This window comes from Zonotrichia albicollis, chromosome 14 (genome assembly GCF_047830755.1).
Source record: "Zonotrichia albicollis isolate bZonAlb1 chromosome 14, bZonAlb1.hap1, whole genome shotgun sequence".
NCBI classification, from domain to species: Eukaryota; Metazoa; Chordata; class Aves; order Passeriformes; family Passerellidae; genus Zonotrichia; species Zonotrichia albicollis.
Genome location: NC_133832.1, coordinates 14794940 through 14814255, shown reverse-complemented (window position 1 = coordinate 14814255; position 19316 = coordinate 14794940). Strand labels below are relative to the sequence as shown.

At 51.4% G+C, this 19316-nt stretch overlaps 1 protein-coding gene across 2 annotated transcripts in view; it reads left to right on the top strand.

Moving 5' to 3' along the window:
* The window catches only part of OPHN1 (oligophrenin 1), a 55924-nt gene extending 38046 nt beyond the window's left edge, over positions 1-17878 (top strand). Inside the window, exons 15-24 of one of the 2 annotated variants that reach the window (XM_005488201.3) lie at positions 607-691; positions 1016-1074; positions 2422-2527; positions 3256-3415; positions 7175-7322; positions 8294-8593; positions 9269-9434; positions 10370-10420; positions 11132-11182; positions 11358-17878. In XM_005488201.3, the coding sequence (XP_005488258.2) occupies positions 607-691; positions 1016-1074; positions 2422-2527; positions 3256-3415; positions 7175-7322; positions 8294-8593; positions 9269-9434; positions 10370-10420; positions 11132-11174 (1118 nt within the window). In that variant the 3' untranslated portion in view covers positions 11175-11182; positions 11358-17878. Of the gene's footprint in view, positions 1-606; positions 692-1015; positions 1075-2421; positions 2528-3255; positions 3416-7174; positions 7323-8290; positions 8594-9268; positions 9435-10369; positions 10421-11131; positions 11183-11357 lie in introns of both variants that reach the window. The other variant, XM_005488200.4, reaches the window with a different exon arrangement.
* The last annotated feature ends 1438 nt before the right edge of the window (positions 17879-19316 follow it).

Here is a 19316-nt window from a genome sequence, read left to right as displayed (position 1 = left end):
TCTCTAGTCCTATTTATTTTCAAAAACAAGCCCTGCTGTTTATTTCTGTAGTGCAGCTTCCCCCTATCCTACAACTACATCCTTCACTTTGTGGCGCCACAGACGTGGTGTGGTTTGTTGGGGGGGAGGCAGGAGCAAATTGTATTTCCATGCTGCTGGGCCTCCCCTGAGCTCCCTCCTCTCCATGCAAGAGGGAATGCTTCCAGAACAACCTTCAGGGGAGTAGCTGCAAATGAGAGATTTGAGCTGGCATTCAGATTACTTTGGATGTCAGAAAGCTTGTCTTGGACCTGTTGAAATCCGTTGTTTCTGCCAACCTTGGGAAAAAATAAACTATAGAGAATATGCTCTCAGTGACTTCTCAGCCCTGCTTAAATTTTACCTTGTGTTTCCCTCTTTGTCCTCATTAGCACTACTCCCCAGCCTCTCCAAAACCCTGACACTGGTGCTGTTTTTCTGCTTTTCCTAGCCATGGGAATTACGAACTCTCTTTGTGTTGCTGCTGTGGTTTCATGTGTCTCAAGGGGAATCCCCCAGCCCAAGCAGATTGTTTGTTAGTAACCTCTGAATGAACTTTATTCTAAAACTTTTTCATTCTCCTTCCAGATCCAAAATGCCCTGGGGATGTGGATCTCCAGAGTGGGGACTGGGACATCAAGACCATTACCAGCTCACTGAAGTTCTATCTCAGGTAGCACTGCAGGTCACACCTGCCCCAAGGAAAGGGGACTGGGGCTGACCCAGATGAAAGCTGAAATGAGCTGCTAGATATTCACATCTGGCTGTGGAAAAGGGCAAAGTGACAAAAGCTTTGGGAAGAAGGATGATGAATATGGATGTTGCAGAATCCCTCAGTCCCATGGGGAGGGCTCTTTCACTGTTATTGACTGCAGAAGGAAATGCCACTGGGACTTGGTGGCACTGAGGAATGAGCCAGTTTGCCCATTGGTCCAAGATGGGTCACAAGTGGGTCACAGTGCCCTGCAGAGCTGAGTTTTCTTTCTGGTTGTTGCAGGAACCTGTCTGAACCCGTCATGACGTACAAGCTCCACAAAGAGCTGGTCCTGGCTGCCAGTAAGTCCCACAGCTTCCCCACTGATGGTGCCTGGGCCTGCTCTCCCCAGCCAGGGTCCATCAAAGTCACTTGGCAGAGCTCTGCCAGCCCAGCTCTGTGTGTCCCACTGCTTCAGCTGTAGAGAGAGCAGTGCTCTCTTCTCCAAGTGCTTTTCTGTGCAGGGGATGTGGTGCTGGATGTTCCCTTCCCTCCTTTCCTCCTTCCCTGAGACAGGGTCTGTGGTCTCAGGGGGTCTGGAGAGCCAGAGGATGTCACTCACTTGAGAACAGCCACAAGAATTGTTTCCCTCTAGTATTGATATATTTATTTTAAAGCAGTGAGGAAACGGGATGTGCTGTTACCCCCCAGATAAGTAGGCATTCTCTTTAGGTTATGAAATTTGTCCTGGGATGTTGAAAACAGCCCATGGAAGACATTTCTCTGCTGTAGCTGTTGGGATTGAGTCACAGTTGGGACTAACAGAGGTCAGCCAAGAAGCTGCTCTGTGGCTGTCACCTCATTGTGGCCACTGAGATAAGCTGTGACAGCTGTGAGCCAGTGTCCTGTAAGGCAGAGAGCATAATGAGGGTCATCACCCTCAGCATGGGAGTGCTGGCATTTGGAAATGTGTGGGATTAGAGCATCCCTCATCCCATTGTGCCTCCACACGTCACAGTGAGACTGGGAGGGATGCCCACTTCTTCTTCATGTGTCCCTCTGGAGAATGAATAACACCCATTTTTCTTGGAAAGGGAAATGTTCCACCTCTTGCTGAAGGTAGTCAAGCCCAGGATTTATTATTTTCAGAGCTGGTTAAGCCCCTGATGGCTGGGTGTGACAGGACATTTATCCCTTCCCTGCCCTCCCTCAGGAACTTGCACCATTGAGCTTCCCAGCCACACAGACCCCACACTATTCTTTTCACACAGAGTATTTTATTGTTTCCTGATTATTTATTCTTCTAAGGGTGACCTCTTTGGGTCAGGGACTCAGGTTTATTCCCTGTGGGATATTTTTAGGTGCTGTTCAGTGTCAGAGCTCTCTGGGCTCATAGACTCCCAGAGGGAATCTGTGTGCTGCCAGGTGTGTGGAACAAGGGTGTGAAGGGGAGGACCTGCCCATGCCCAGCCTCTTTTGGAGTGTGCCTTTGGGCTCCCTTTCAAGCTCCATTTCTTCCTCTTTCCACTTCATGTTGTTTCTCACAGTATTCATCCCGTTGCTGTGAAATCTCACTTCCCTCTGCTGCCTTTTGCTCCCATGCTGCACAGGGAACAGCTTCCACAGGTTTCCTTTGGCTTTAAATTTCTCTGGTGTATTTAGTTTGAAAGTGTTGGCTACAAATTCTTCTTTGTGTTGCTGCTTTCCAGAGTCTGAGAACCTGGATTACAGGCTGGGAGCCATTCATGCACTGGTCTATAAACTGCCTGACAAGAACAGGGAGATGTTAGAACTCCTCATCCAGCACCTTGTCAAGTAAGCCAAAGAAAGGGGAATAATGGAATCAGCAGAACAAAGCTTTTTGGGAGGTTGGGTTTGCAAAATTTTACCCACTCTAGCCCCCTTGTGAATTTCCATGTGGATTTCCTTGTGAATTTCTACGTGGATTGCCCAGAGGCAGTGACTGTCCTTGCTGCCCTCTGCATGGAGTGATGCTTCTCTTTCTGGTGGTTCCTTCCATCCTCTTTCAGATATGCACAGAGCAGCAAATGATTTAAAAATAAAAATACTCTCTGAGAGCAGGGGCTGTAAACTGTCACCCCTCAGAAATTTATTGGAAACCACCATAGTGTGCTCCCTAAATTCAGTTCTCTTCCTTCAGAAGGAAAGAAAATTAAAGCCAGAAGTCAGTTGTGGATAAAAAGGATATAGTATTTAAATGATTGCTTTTGTGCATATGTTGTGCAGATGACTTTGATTGCAGAGTTAAAGAGGAGTTGGGAGTGGGAAGAGATCAAATGAAGATGCTGTCAGCACATTGCTCTCTCCAGCATCTGCCCGAGCCAAATGTGTGTGTCAGACCTAAAGCCATGTTTGTCACTGCTGGAAAACAAATTCTGAAACACAATGAAGAAAATTGAATTACTGATTCTTAGTGTATCCTGGGTTTTGTTTTTTTGTTTTTTGGTTTTTTTTTCCTTGGAATAAGATCTGTTTGAGAAAAACCAAACCAAACTCTGTTTCCCCTTCCCCTGCCCCTGCAGCGTGTGTGAGCACAGCCGGGAGAATCTGATGTCACCGTCCAACATGGGGGTGATCTTCGGGCCCACCCTCATGCGAGCACAGGAGGACACCGTGGCAGCCATGATGAACATCAAGTTCCAAAACATCGTGGTCGAGATCCTGATTGAGCACTTTGGGAAGGTACGGGGCAGCCCCGGAGCAGCCCCCGAGCAGCCCCGGAGCAGCCCCAGCTGCTCTGCCTGCTCCTGCAGACTGTTGCTGTGGCAACACGGCAGCTCTGGCTCCTTCAGGAGCCTCCTTGGGCTGGCTTTATGTAACACTGCTCTGAAAGGCTTCAGGAGGAAGCAAAGAGTAGCAGGTGTGTGATCCTCAATGTTGCTGTTATCTGGTCCCAGAGGAAACAGTGAGTCCGAGCATTTTTGCCTTTTCTTTTTAAACAAGGGGAAAAAAAACCTATTGTATGACTGCTCATTACAGGGCTTCACTCTTTCCTTTGCTAGACAGGAGCTAGGCCAGAGGAGAATTGGTTTTAATGGGCACAGTCCAAGATGAGACACTGCACAACTGTTAAATCAGTGGAAAAAAAAAACTAGAGCAGACAAGTGTTGAATGGTTGATGAAAGTAATTCAGCTGTGGTTGCGTTCAGATACAGACACAGGGATGGTGTGGAGATGGAATGGGGAGTCTGAAGGAGGTGCTCCCTGGACTGAGGGGCAGTCTGAGGGAGCTGCTGCCTGGGGTGGAGCTTTCAGAGGAGCAGAGGCTGGTGCCCATGTCCCTGGGCCATGCTCTCACACAACTGAGCATCTCATGTGCCCTCCATGGATCTGCTCTGGGTATTCATATTTCAGCCTGAGCATCGCCCATGTGCCCAGCCAGGCTCTGGTTGCCGGGGTGGTGCTGAAGATGCACGTGCAGACAGCAGCTTTGTCATGTGTGCCTTTGGAGAGCAGAATGTTCCACTGTGGCTGTGCTCTCACCCTTGCTCTCAGATACCTGACACTGGCTCAGGGGTGTCGGGTGGCTGGGGGATGACAGGAGCTGGGTGTTAATTTTGAAAACTGGACCAGCCTCTGCATCCAGAGCAGCAGATCCTGAGCAGGGAGCAGATTCCTGCCCTGGGAACAGCCCTGGGTTCCAAGGAGTGAATTGGGTCCTCCAGCTTTTCACAGCAGAGTACACAGTGTCCAAGCCTCTCTCGTGGAGCTGTTCATTCAGGGATGCTGTTTGCTGTGAGGGGCTGGGGCAGCTCCCAGAATACAGGGCAGCATATGGGCAGGGGAAAAGCTCCCTTTGGAAAGGGAAAAGGCCCCCAAAGCTGGAACAGCAAGGTTCTTGCAACAGGAATGTGGAGCCAGAGCAACCAGGTGGGGACCACAGAAGGGGTGTGGGACCAGATGAGGGGGTGGGAGTTGGCTGTGATGCCAAGGATTGAAATGGGATGGAAGAGCTCAGACAGGCTTCTGAGTACCCAGAGCAGAAGCTCATGGAAACACCAGCCAGTTCCTTTGTAGGTCTCTATGAACACTTGTAATAAGTTCCCACAGAAAAACAGGAACTGGTTTTTGTCTGGGGTCTCACACGCTGGCTCCAGAGATGGGGCTCTGTGCTCCCCTCCTTCTGCCTGCAGCACAGTCTGAATCAACACACCCTGCCACCTCTGAGAGCTGGCATGACAGCTTTAATTAAATCAGATGTCCTTTTGCTTGCTTTTAATTTCTTCAGCAATAAGGTTTAGTTAGTCACATTTATTGGATTAGGTGTATAAGTTCGGTGTTGGAGCTGACAGTCTTCAGCTCACACATGAGCAAACAGCTCAGATGAGACTTGGAGGAAGAGGAGATGTGGGTTATATGGTGCAATCTGAAGACTCTGAGGACAGAGTAACTATTCATGAAGTGTTTGTGGATAATTGCTGTTTCCACAGCTCATGTTTCAATGCTGTGGTTCAATTAAATAGGTTGATTGTTCTGAAAACACCTTCTTCCCTGTACAGACCTCCTTAAGGTGAGGGTCTGTCAATATCTTTGTACATTTATGTTATTTAACTTGATTTTCAATTAGAAGTAAATCAGAGCCTGCACCCACCTCTTGAACACAGTCATTTGTGGTTGGTTTAGCTTGGGTTTCAGGTGTTGAAAGCAGTATTCTTTGGTACCTGTATAAGTGTCCATGGGGAGCTTAATGTTTCTTTTAAAAGCAGGATTGGATTCTGCTCAGGATAGAGGAATGAGGTTGATATTTCCAAAAAAATTCCCTCCTACAGACAACCCTTTGCTGATTTAATAATACACAAGCTGCTTTTAATTCATGTGCTGCTATGTCACAGCAAGAGAGTACTTCAGTGCTCCAGACCTTGTGTTTTGGAGCAGGGAATGTGTCTTGCCCCTGCCCAGAGCCCAGCAGGCAGTGAGCCATCACCCGCCCTGTGTCACCAAGCCCTGAGTGTGGGGTTTTTTTCCCAGAGTGGGTGTGTAATCTTCCCTCACTGGAGATATTCCAGAACTGTCTGGACACAATCCTGGGCCATTTGCTCCTTAGGGAAACCCTGCTGGAGCAGGGAGGATGGACCAGATGAGCCACTGTGGGCCCTTCCAGCCTGAACCATTCTGTGATTCTGTGTTGTTTCTCCTCTCCTCGTGCAGATTGGGCCAGGCTGTTGGGAGCAGAGCGTGGATCTGGCACATGGATTTATCCAAAGCCAGCCAGGCTGGGCCAGAGCAGCCTGACCGTGGGGTGTGGGAGCTGTCTGCCACTGCCAGCCCTCCCCAGGCACACACTTGGGACCAAGGAATTTAAACCAGGGACATGTTTTCCTCTCCCATCCCCCATCTTGGTCTCCTAGCCCTGCTCTTTGGCTTGGAGAAGAAGGAGTATATTTTTGGTTTGAATTACCAAAATGAGACATTTAATCAAAGCAGAATGTTACACTTCTTCATGGTAAGATTTTTCTGAGTGATGCAATTAGGCTGTTTTTCCATATTGAAGTGTGGCCCAAGGGTGTGGTGACCCAGCATGCCAGTGGGGCTGGCACAGCTCTCCTCCTCTGGGCTGGAGTCAGGAAGGGTCCAGCTCCACATCTCCCAGGACAGGCAGTGCAGCCTCTGGGTTCAACAGCTCAGGCCACCTCTCCACAGTAACTCAGGCTTTAAAGCCTGATAAAACTTCAATTAACATCCCTGGGAAGAGCAGAGGAGCAACTGCTGTGGGCCTTGATGGGGTATTTCAGCTCTTCAGATTTATTTCTTTTTCAGCTCTTAAAAAAAGCCCTGACATAAATGAGAACCCCTCAATTAATCCCAACTAAATAGGTGCCACATTACCAGTGAGAAAAGGAGATAAAACTTCTCAGTAGCATTGCTTTTATGCCAGTATTTCATCCCAGGTAATTTCCTGGTGCCAAATGTGTCATTGTAAACCAAGAGCTGAAGGGTTTTAGTGTTAGATCTGGAACAATGCAGGGCTGGTTTGGGTGATTCAGGGATTTTATGTCTGTGACAATGGGAATCTTGCTGTTGGTCAGGAGCTGTCAGCTCCAAAGCCTCCCTCATCTGCTCCAGGGGAATTTGCTTCTACAAATTGTCTGTTTGTGATCTTCTTGCTGAGCTGCAGGGACAGTATCTGTGGTGGGAATGGTGTCATGGTGGGGACAGTGTCAGTAGTGGGAATAGTGTCATGGTGGGGACAGTGTCAGTGGTGAGACAGTGTCAGTGGTGGGAATGGTGCCATGGTGGGGACAGTGTCAGTGCTGGGGACAGTGTCAGTGGTGGGAATGGTGCCATGGTGGGGACAGTGTCAGTGCTGGGGACAGTGTCAGTGCTGGGGACAGTGTCAGTGGTGGCCTCTATCACTCTCTGTACTGGGAGGGGACACCTGCAGCAGAAGGCGGGGCAGCAGCCCCTTTGTGTTGGGTCACCTGAATGTGTCTCCCTTTACAGATCTACTCCGGCCCCCCAGAAGACACCACAGCCCCCCCAGTGCCCCCACCCAGGGTGGCTGCCCGGCGGCACAAGCCCATCACCATCTCCAAGCGTCCCCTGAGGGAAAGACCTGTCTTCTTCAATGCCTCTGTGGAGGAGAGTGCAGGTCAGTCTGGCTGTTCCCTGATGCCTTACCTGCTTCTCATCCCTCCTGCTTTCTGTTACACCTTTCCAGGAGCAATGGAGGTAACAGCAGCAGGGCTGCACTTTCCAGGCAGGCAGTGAGGGCTGCTCAGAGAGAAAGGAAAGCCAAAAACGCTCATACATTGATTGCATCGTGTCACAAGTCAGATTTTGTGAGATTTGGGTTTTTCTGCTACCTGCTGCATGCTCCATTAGCTAAACTAAGGCTGGTTCTTGGCACAGGAGAGACCCAGAGGAGAGGTTTTGAGGCATCAGAGGCAAAAACACCTGCATGGAGTGTTGGTGGGATGGTAGCCAGGGAGGGTTGTGCTGCAGGAGGCCCAAGGAGGTCTCAAGCTGGCTCAGCTGCTGGCAGTTCCACATCCAGAGCAAGAACTCCAAAGAACTTTTTCAGGATGCAGTGAAGGTATTTCCTAGACCAAGTTCTACTCTGACATTACCATAACAGCTTCAGGATTTCCTTACAGTCAGCTGGATTAACAGCAAAGGACACATCACCTTAAAATTATATTTCTGCAACCTGATTTGCTCTAGTTGCCACTGCAGGCTGTGCCCTGATTCCACAGTCACCAAAGAGATTGGAAGTCTCTTTCTCCATTAGTTTTCAGAGCTGTGATGATGTTTAGGTGTAAAGTGCACTTTGTGACACTGGCAGAACATGATTGATTCACACTGCTCTTTAAAACTCCCAGACTGCTAATGGAGTTGGGGCTGGCCTTGCATTTCAATGCTTCCTCGACCTGTGAGCAGAAGCATTTGTTCACCTTGGCCTGCCCCGAGGCTGCAGGGAGCAGTCAGGTTCACAGCAGAGCCCCTGCTTGCTCCTGGTTCTGCAGCACAGCAACAGGGCTGGGATGAGTGGCTTTTGGAGGCACATCAAGTGCAGTACACAGCTAACCCTATGGCTTCTCCGCTCTCTTGTCTCCACAGCAGAGAGGCTCAGCCAGACCCCCAATGGTGGCGCCGTGGAGGCCCCCAAGCCCCTGCACCGCAGCCGCTTGCCCGCGCCCCGGCCGGGGGGGGACGAGCTGGGGCGTTCGCCCGCCGAGAGCCGGCCCCAGCCCCGTGCTGAGCCCGAGCTGGGCAAGCTGGGCCTGGGGAAAGGGCTGCAGGATGGAGGGGCCAAGCCACCTGGCAGGGCAGCCAACGGCGTGGTGACCAGCCCTACCCTGAGGACTGCCACGCTGCAGGCCAGGAGACCGGCACCCCGACCAGGCATCTGTGGCAGAGAGGGTGAGTGTGTGCCTGGGGCCTGGCCAGAGCCAAGCAAGTGCCCAAGTCAGCCCTCCCTGGGCATGTGGTGGCCTCTACCCTTGAGTCCTCTCAGTGTAGTTCAGCAGGAGTGGCTGGGAGACCAGAACAGCCTAAGGTGTGGGCCCAGGTAAAGTCTGATACTCATTCCTTGTTGACTTGATTCTTAAAGACTTTGAAGGGTTAAGTGAATAGTAAGGTTGGCTGGATCTTGGGGAAGAAAAGAAGCCAAGGAGAGGACAGGTAGCGTCCAGTGTCCAGTGTCCCAGTGTCCAGAATGAAAGGTCAGCTGCAGGAATCACCAGTTTGTGCTGTTCCTCTCCCATTCACAGAGCAGCACTGCACAGGGTTTGGTTAAGAACACTTGTGATTCCCAGGAAGTATCAGCTTCACAGTCAGCAACTACATTGAGTTTGTCCTTGAAGGTCCAGGTCCAGCCCCTGTTACCAGTGCCAGGAAAGCTTTTCTGGAACAGGTAGTGTGGGAACTTCATTCCCTGGACTCTGTCCCTCTATTCTCGCTATTTGGCACTGTCAGTGAGAGAGTGTTGAGGCAAAGGGGCAGAACTAAACCCACAGACCTTTTCAATGCCCCTTCATAAATATCTGGCCTCTGCCAGAGCTTCCTGCTCAGTGTTTGTTATCTCCATCCCTGCAGGTGACTGTGACGGTGTCCCTAAGCCACGTTCCCATGGTGATAAGCCTGTGATAACACGTCCCCCTGTGAGACCTCCGGATCCACCGTGCCGGACTCCCGTCCCTCCAAAGCTGGAGCAGAGGCCAGATCTGATAGCAGGGACAGCAGAGGAGATGCCCTCATCTGTGTAAGCCAGCAGCCCGTGGAGGGTGCTTGGTGCTGGTGGGGACACTTGGGGGCTCAGTGGCTGGAGCCTGTGGATGTTTCCTTGGCACTGGTGCAAGTGCAGGTTTGAATGTCACTTGGAAAGCTGAGCAGAGGGCATGGCCAAGGGGGGAAGTGGGGCCACAGTGAAGGCAAACACGAAGCTTTGGAGCTGCTCAAGCACAGCCCCAGGGCTGAGCCTTGCCCCATCCCCTTCCCTGCTGTTCCTGGGTTGGTGGAGTTGAGCCTCTCCCTGCCTGCCTCCAGCAAACCTCTCAAAGAAGACACTTTCTGGGACAGGACAAGATCCAGCTTCGATCTTAAGGCAACTGGGAGGAGTTCAGCTTCATCTCATCCTCAAATTTCTTTCAGATTTTAAGAGTCAGAAACCCTGTTGGCTTTAGTGGGAATTAACCTAAAGAAAGCAAAAGGTGCCATGAGGGTCAGCTCTGTGCCAAAACTCCCTTAATTCCTTCTCTGGGATAATTTAACTTCTCTTTCTTGAGCATGGGCAGGAGCACATAAACACTAAAGGAAAGACCATAAAGGTCATAGATGCACATAGGATTATAGGCAAGAGCACAGAAATAATGACTGGATGTGGCATGTGGTGCTATGTTTTAGTTGGTGTGGTGATGTTTGGTCAAAGGTTAGACTCCATGATCTTGGGGATGTTTCCCAGCCTAAATGATTCCATGATGTCATGGTTCCATAAGCAGCCCAGCCAGGCACTGGCAGGTGGTGTGCGGGTGGAGCGAGCACAGAAGGAGCCTGGCTATGCCTTGGCACAAGAACTGTCAGTTGAAGGTGATCTCTGCAGTGCTGCCAATGCTGCAGCTCGTTCCCCTGGCACAGAGCAGATCTCATTAGCAAATTGCCAGGTCGAATCAGGAGAGACTTCTCCTTTTTTCTTTGCAGGGTGGCCTCTAGGACCAAGTTCTTTGAGACAGCGTCCCGAAGAACAGGCAGGTAAGGCTGGCACGGGGAAGGTTCTGTGTGGAGAGCAGAAGCCCTGCAGCACAGGGTGCCCCCTCTGAGGCACAGCCAGCACAGACAGCCCCAGCCCCAGGCCTGCCTTGTCTTGTACTCACAAACAGCAGATGGGGCTCAGCTAAAATGCTGAAACTAAACAAAGAGCACAAAGCATAAAATGTGACTCCAGATACAGACTTGATAAATTAAATCTGCCAAGCGAGAAACATCCCTGTGGGTCCCTGTTACCAGGTGTGTGGATTTGTGTGGTGTAGTGCCCATTGTACTCAGGCTTTGTGGGAAGATCAGGTCATGAGTGAGGTGATGAGGGCTGGTTAGGTCCCAGCAGCTGCCAAGAGAGCATGGCTGGGCCAGCAAAGGGGGTGTGCAGACAGGGAGCTAGGGGGTTATGGGGACAGTGTGGGCAGAGCCCTCAGCAGTGAATGGCAGCAGGTGCCATTTGTGATAATATTTGTCCAAATAAGTCTCAGCTTCCTGCTTTGAAAAGCTGCCAATCTCTGCCCAAGAGAGAGCAGGTTTGTGTGTAAGTCTGAGAGCTGCTGCTGCAGGTACTGAGAGAAAACATTTGTGCTATTGCAAAACAGACCCCTCCCTGCCCTTACCCAGCCTCGAGGAGCTTGTGGAGCTGAGTTGGAGCTTGCTCCTTGCACTCATTTTTTCTCTATTCTTCTACTTCCTTTTATGCAGTTCTTCATCACCACAAGGCAGGATCCCAAGTGATGAGAGCTGAGGCTAAAGGTATGTGTTTACGACAACAAATAGAATAATAAACTGAAAGCAGACATGTAAGACAAATCAGCATTTATCGGGTTTGTGGAGGGAACAAACAAATTATGTGAGATTCCAGTGGTTCTGCCATTTCTGGTGGGTTTGCATTGCTGCACAGAACATGGAGCTTGTTTTCTTCTTCCAGGCTTTGTAAGCACACCTCAGCCCCCCTGGACCCAGGAGACTTTCTGTGCTTGTGACCCAGGAGTCAGAGCTGAGCCTTGCCAGCCCCAGTGTCCTGGAGAGCAGCTATCTTACTGGACGATGATTTCCAAGCCACAAGTGGCCCAAGAAATTAGGAGAGGGAGACCACGATGGAGAGCAGGTCCTGCCCACACATCTGTGTTGAACTGTTCCCTGCCCTCCCAGCTCTCCTCCCTCTTCTCTCCTGTGTGTGCCATGCAGGTGATGGCAGCATGGGCAGGGCTGGGGGACACGGACCACCTGTGGAAGGGACAGTGGAGCCCCTGTTCACCTGCACACTTTTGGGAAACACACCTTGAAAAGGGTGTTTGGACAGCACAAGGGCTGAGTCCCTCTGTTTGGATGCAAGGGCAAAACAGCTGCAGTCCCCTCTTGCCCTGCTTGCCCTGAGAAGCCCCTTCTTTTGTGCTTGTGTCCCTCACTTGGTGAGTGTCAGTGTGTGGGACAGCTGTGCCTGCTAACGCTGCCCATGGTGACAAAAGCTGGGCAGGGATGGAGGAATCACTGTGCTCAGCTCTGTGGGATGTCTCCTCATCTCCTCCTGGACATCCCTGGCCTGGGACACTACACTGACAGAGAGGCTTGGCCTGAGCCAGGGCCACAGCCTTGCCTGGGATCAGCTCTCAGGAGCACCCCTGGGTCAGCAGCCTCCAGGGATGCAGCTGGGAGGGGGAGGCAGCAGGTGCTCCTCCTCTTCCTCCACTGCCTCCTCTTCCATGAGCCACACTCCCACCAGATCCACTTCTCACAGGCCCACCTAGAAGTCTCCATCCTGGGTGATTATGGTGGCCAGCAAAGAGGTGCTGAGGATCTGAAACTCACTGTTTGTGGGTCAAACCCATTGTTTGGTGTTTTTTTTTTTTAAAGAACTGCCCAGTTTGTTGTTTGCTTGTTTATTCATTTCCTGTACAAGATGGCCAGCCTGTCCCTCAGCCATGGCCCTGTGGATGATGCCCATTGGCCTGGGAGGTGTCCCTGGCCAGGATCTCTGTAGCACTAGAAGCTTGTCTGTTGCTCCAGCTGCCACCAGGGCCCAGCTCCAGGGCTGTGCATGGCAGAGAGCTATTTCCCTGCTTCCTCCATCTGCCCAAAGATGACTCCCTCCTTTTGCATGGTTTTCTTTAGGCGCTGAGAGCCTTTGCAAACCAGTGGCCAAACATTCCCACAGCTGCTTCCCAGGTGCTCCATTCCCTGGAGCATGGTGTCCTGCCTGGTGCAGGTCCTTCCCACCTCCTGGCACTTTGCCTCTGTGTGACCTCGTGTCTCTTATTGCTGAATGGCACACAGCTCACGTGTGTCGTGTCCATGGTGCTCTCACTCCCTTGGCTTCAGCAGTGCCCCAGCTGCTCCCTCCTTTAGGCCTGGCACATGAAAGTGGCTTTAAAACCAAACCAGCCCTGTGCTGTGGCAGTTGAGGCTGTGCCACATGCACTGGTCGCCCCTGGGGTTGTGCTGGGCCCCTCCTGCAGCAGCCCTCATCAGGGGCTCAAGGACAAGGTACAGGGGTTCTGATCAGGGATCTCTGAACAGGAATGGAGCTGAAGCTGGAGCCAGCTGCCCTAACCAGCCTGGCAGTGGGGCCACCTGCCTGCAGCACATCGCCCCCTGGCCCTGCTGGGGTGTTGGTCCTGTGGCTCCCACACAAAAGGCCAGCATTTCCTTACTGTTTTTCTTGCTTTGGGACACTGTCTGGGGACCCCTTGAGCCTGTCAGTTTGGGAAGCTCCTTGGCTTGTGCTGATGCACGTGGCTCTGGAGGTGACATTCTCTGGGAGCAATGACAGTCACATCCTCCTCCTGCTCGTGCCCACCGCCCAGCACAGACCCCCCAGCTGGGCTCCATGGGTAGGGAGAATCCAAGGGTGGCTGGGTTTCAGTCTGACAGTGTGAGCAGTGGGGAGAGGCAGCTTCTTGCAGACTATTTCATGGTGTTCTTATAAAGTTCTTTGTCACTTGTATGTCTGTGCTGATTTTTCCTGCACCTGTGGGTGCAGCTGAACACTGGGGACCAGCAGTTGGAGCGGTGGGGATGCTGGTTGTGCTGGCAGGGGGCTGTGGGGTCCAATTCCTGCTGCTGTGGGGCCCAATCCCTGCTACTGTGAGCACAGTCCCTGCTGCCAGTGGCCCAGGAGGGACAGCTGGGAATGTGGGATCATCCTTTGCAGCATGGCAGCTCCCAGCATCAGCCATGGAGCCATTGTGATGTGTACAAGCTTAGGTTACTGCAAGTGTTTATAAAGTTTCTATGAAGTGAAACAACCATGTCGGTGTGTTTTGTTCCTCTTCACCCTGAGCCCAAGCGCTGCCCCCACTGTGCCCCCTCTGCAGGCAGGCCCGGCTGTGGGACCCAGCTCTATGCCCCAGGGAGGCCACACAGGGCTGTGTCCGTGGGATTGGGAGTGCCCTGGGCTCTGCCATAATCCCACTCTGGGTTTGCAGTCCCCAAAACTGGTTTTCTGCATTTTTCTGACTGGAGAATATGCTGAATATTCCTGCGCTGCTGCAGTGCCTGGACAGCATTCTGTGCCATGGGTCACCAAGAATCCACTTTTCCTGTGACTAATGGCTTCTTTCCATCTATCCAGCACTCTTTTCCCCTCCTCACATCTGTTTTCCCCCTCCTTTGACATTGCACACCAATGTTTGCTTTTCAGGCCTCTTGCTTTTCTTTAGCAGTGAACCCTCTCCCAGGGAGAACAGCTTCTCTCTCTGGCACGGGAATCTTGCAGCCAGCTTTGGAGCCTGCATTTCTGAAAAAACCTGATGGAAGTCATTGCTCCAGAGGGTGTTCCTGGGGGCACAGGGACAGCCAAGCTGCCTCCACAGCCACGAGGGTTCCTAGCTGGAGAAGGGGAGCGTTCCCACCCACACCCTCCTCAGGGCTGTTCCGTGTTTTTGGGATCCTCCTGCAATTATTTTGTGCGGGCCCAGCCCCCGCCTGCGGGCCCTTGGTGCAGCACGGGCCGGTTTGCCAGGCCAAGTTTGCCAGGCCAGGTTTGCCAGGCCAGGTTTGCCAGCTCTGAGAGATCTGTGCTAGGCCAGATTTGCCAGGCCAGGTTTGCCAGGCCACATTTGCCAGGCCAGATTTGCTAGGCCAGGTTTGCCAGGCCAGGTTTGCTAGGCCAGGTTTGCCAGCTCTGAGAGGTCTGTGCCAGGCCAGGTTCGCCAGGCCAGATTTGCCAGCTCTGAGAGGTCTGTGCCAGGCCAGGTTTGCCAGGCCAAGTTTGCCAGCTCCCAGAGCACTGTGCTGTGCCCTGGCTCTGGGCCCAAGCAGCCGGAGCACTCCCGAGGCGGGCATGGACACAATGCACCAGGAGCAGCAGCTGGAGGGTTTTCTGCTTGTTTTTTCTGGCTTCTTGTTTCTCTCAAAAGTTTCCTTGTGGGTCTGTAACTTTTCCAGGGCTGAAAGCATTCAAAACAGCCGTGTTTGGGGAACGAAACTGTTTCCTTTCCTCACTAGACCTTGTATTAAGTGATGGTGAACTGGAACAAGCATTGAAGCACTGCCCCAACAATCCTTGTCTGCCAACCCGCAGGTGCCTGGCTTGCCTTCTTACAGAAAACATTTGGATTTAATATGAGCAAGAAAATTATTTTCCAGCACAAGTAAAACCTTTCAGGTTTTTATAGAGAAGATAACAAAACAATCAGTTCCAAAGCTTGAGCCTGAGCCTCAGTGAGTTCTTCCCAGAGGAAGATTTGAAGAGGCCAAAGACTCTGCAGCAGACACATCTGTGTGATAAATTTAGAATTGAAATATACTTAGTGGAGCACTGACATCTGAAATTTATGTGCTACACAGAGACCCATGAAGGCGCTGGAATCCACCCACGTGGGATTCCTTGGAGGATCAGAGCCATAGTTTTCAGCTCTGTAGTTCTCCCTGACCCATCCCACTGCACCATTACCCATCTGGATGCTCCGAGCTGGGAGCAGCTCCCTGCGCTGGGCGGGTTCCTGGCAGCCCTTAGCAGGTTTCTTGGCCCGTACACATGGCTCTAAATCAGGTCAGGCCTCCAAAAAATCCTATGATTGGCTTAAACAATCAGGAGACGCTTTGAACCACTAAAGGCCATAATGTTTTCCATTCTCTGTGTTTTCAGAAGTTTAAGAAGTGCTTTAACAGCCTCTGCCAGTGTCTCTAAGAGCTCCCGCAAGGCAGAACTTCTGAAGATTCTTGAAATCCTGTATAAAATAGGCCATGCCCATGAAGGCTCAGAGGGGCAAGTCCCCACAAGCTCCATCCTCCTACAGCTCCATCCTTCCTCACTCTGTGTCCTGCACACCCCAGCTCCCTTCAGTGCCTTGGCCCCACAGGCTCTCCTGGTGGCCACCACACTGTGCCACTGCACCCACCCTGCTCCTATGGGCTGGGACACAGGGCATGCTAAGCAGGCCCTGTTTGTCTTCCCCTTGGCACCTGCCCACTGCTGGCAGAGGGAGGCAGCAGCAGTTTTGGGTAAGGAGCAAACCCCAGCGTTGGCTGCTGTCCCTCGTGTCAGGGCACTTGAGTCAGGGTGACCCCACTGAGGTCTGTGGCTGCCGCTGGCCCGCCCTGGGAGCACAGGCACAGCCCTGACACCATGGCAGGCACACAGGGCTGGCTGCCAGCACTGCAGGGTCACAGTGCTGGCATTCCCAGACCCCCAGGGAGGGGAACTGATGAAAGGGCTTTTTGACAACTCGTCAGTATTTTTGGAAACAGAACTTCTGTTTTAAAAACATCCCAATTTGTGCTATGAGGACAAGAACAAATAAATTACTTTAAAGCATGAGGCCATTTTAGGGTTTTCATGATCTTTCCATGTTTTCAGTTGATTTCTTCATGGTAACTGGACTTTTTCCTGTGAGCTTGGCATGCTCTTCTGCTGAGGAGTCAAGGCGTCTCTAAGGGCAGCTCTGGAGCCCGCTGGCATGTGGCTCACCCCCAGTGCTGGCATGGTGGCTGTCACCCCGCTGCCAGGCCCTACAGCTACAGGAATGGTCAGGGAGGTCAGCAATTCCCCTGTGACCTGTAGGTCCTGGTGAGCTGTGCAGGGGGATGCAGGGTACAGAATATGGGGATGCAGGATGTGATCAGAGGTGGCTGGACCATAGTGAGGCAGAAGGAGTTGAGTGAGGTGAATTTCTCCTTCAGCTTCAGTTGTGACCCAGCAGCACCCACATGGTGGCCTCACTGTCCTCCCACAGACACTGTTCAAGCCACACGAGTTTGGGGCCACTGGAAACTAAGGTCAGTAAGCCCAGGATGTGCAGCCACTGAGGGACCAAGTCCCTCATCCCATGAGGCACTGGACCAGTGGCTCCTGAATGTCCCTAGCGTCTAAGTGGCCATTTGGCAGGTGACACTGGGACTGACATGCTGGCAGGTACCCAGTTTGCCACACCAGCCCTGAGGAGCTGAGGCCCGCTCAGTGTCCACTAAGGGTGAATTTTGAAAATAACACAATAATTTTTCACTGTGACTCAGAGCAAGGGATGGGATCAGGTTCCTTGTGGATGACAAACCCAGGGGGTTTTATTCTCTTGGCATACTGTTCTTCAGCTCACAGGGCACTCTGTGTGGACTGCTGCTGTGCAATTACACACCAGGCATTGCCAGCTATTTGTGGCCCGGCGAGCTTTTTTTTTTTTCTCCAAGCTCTTTGCTTTGTCTCAGTGAATCAAATCTTGGCCCTGGACAGGATTCACATCTGTGCCTTGAATTAACAAGTGGCTGATAAGCGTCTTCTTTATTACTTGGAGAGCATAGGTCAGTTTTATAAAGACATTGCAGAAGAATGGATTTACAACTGTTCATAAAGATACCGAAAACAATGACAAGAGCAGGAGGACACTGGCCTTTATTAGCTCCTTGCTTTGAGAAATACATTAATCAACTGAAATTCAATTTAAAAGACCCAAAGAGGAATATATGAAAGGATTAGCCAATTGATATGTAATTGAATTACGAGCTCAGACGCGATTCATGGTGAAATCTGAGTGTGAAAGAAAGCCTACAATGATCCAATGTACAGCCTCATCTACTGGCAAATGACCCATGGATTCCCAGTGCCTTTGCTTGCTGGCAGCCATCACACCCACAGCGATTTCATGCACAAAATTGACACAAAAGCCAAATGCAGGCAGAGGGTAGAGCTCCAGCAAACCGGATTCTGCATTTATTGGACTCAGAACAACAGCGGATTTTCAGGTTACAAAAAGAACTGAACACCAAGCGTGAGGGGCCACCCTGTGGCATGGCTGGGGGCTCACATGGGCCCCAGGCATGGCTGAAAGAGAAAGGAAAATTTTCATTTACCCCCAGCACGGTTTCTTTACCTGGGTGCCAGGCAAGCCCCTCTCTTTGGTTACACAAATGAACGTCCTTCAGTCCCACATGGGGACTTGTGAGTTGCAATTGTCCCCAGGCATCCTGCACTGCACCCCATTGGCCCAAGCAGCATCTGTCACCACAGTCCAGCCCTACCAAAACACTCTGGGGCTCTCTCTTCCATCCAATGCATTCAGTTACAAAAAAAAAAAAAACCCAAAAAAAACAAAAAAAAACCAAAAAACAACAACAACAAAAAAAAAACAACAAACAGAAAAACCAGCTGTGTCAGCAATCCATCTAATTCCTTCTCTGGGATAATTTACCCTCAGGTCATGCTATAATTTGGGCAAAGCACTGCAATTCCAAACTGGGCCAGACCAGGCTGTGTGCTCTGCACCTACATTATATGGTTTGTGGGGTCTCCAGGGTCACAGCCCCATGGAAATGGGGCCAAGGTGTGCCCAGTATCATGGTCAGCCCTCACCTTGGAGCCAGGCCCCAGGAAAAAACCAGCATCATACCCCAAAGTCTCTCTGCCATTCCAAGGCTCTTTTTTTTCTGGCAATGCTGTGGCATTGGCTTCTGTCTTTCCCTCAGCTCTGGTGGAAGAAGCAATTGCAGACTGGCCTTTGTTACTCCCAGCAACACAGCTGTGGGCTGGGAGGCCCCTCCAGGCAAAAAGGCACCAGCAACGAGCTTTTTGGCTTATTACAAAGAAAGTAAAATATATCAAATAGAGAACTCTTATTATTACAGAGACATGTTAACAAAGAGAAACAGCATAAAATTGCCACAGAACACCAAATATCCGGCACAGAGAGCAGCTTTTATCCACTTGCTAAGGGTTTATGTGGGTGCAGAGATTTACTCTGTGAGTCACAAGCACAGCATCCCTCTGCTGCTGAAGGGAAGGAGCACAGGGAGCAGGCACCAGTGGGCAGGGGAGGTTCTGACCCACCCGAAGGGGTTGGGACCTCCTGCCTGCCCACAGCCACCCCCAGTGGCCACAGCCAGCCCTGGGCCTGCACACAGGTGGAACTCAGACACTCTCTGTGACCCCAGCATTCTGCCCAAATGTGTGAGGACACTTTGTACAAGTCAAAGAGGGAAGGAACAAGGGACGCTCCATTGTTCCCCAATGCAAATGCTGTCCCTGTCTAACCTCAAGAAGACACAGGAAGGCTGGAGAAGGTGAGACTGACCCCAGCCTATGCTAGTGTGTGCTCTGTACATGCCACAAAAAGGGGGACCTTTGCAAACTGGGCAGCACCCAGCCAGAAAAATAATGAAAAGTCTCCATTAAATTGGCACGTTCTGACTCATGTCCTGCAGAGCATCCAGTACCTCAGTGTGCAACCAGAGAGGACTCTTAGAGCATGTCACTAAATAGATATCTTTAGCAATAGAAAATGGGCCATGCCTTTATTTTATACAGAGATAGATAATTTTAGCATACATTATGTTATTGAAACATCCAGGGCAAGAGCTCAGCAAGGGGAGGGACAGCACAGGGACTGCAGGGCTGGCCGGTGCTGGGAGGTGACAGGGCAGCAGCTCTCGGGCTGGCTGGGAGGCAGGTGACACC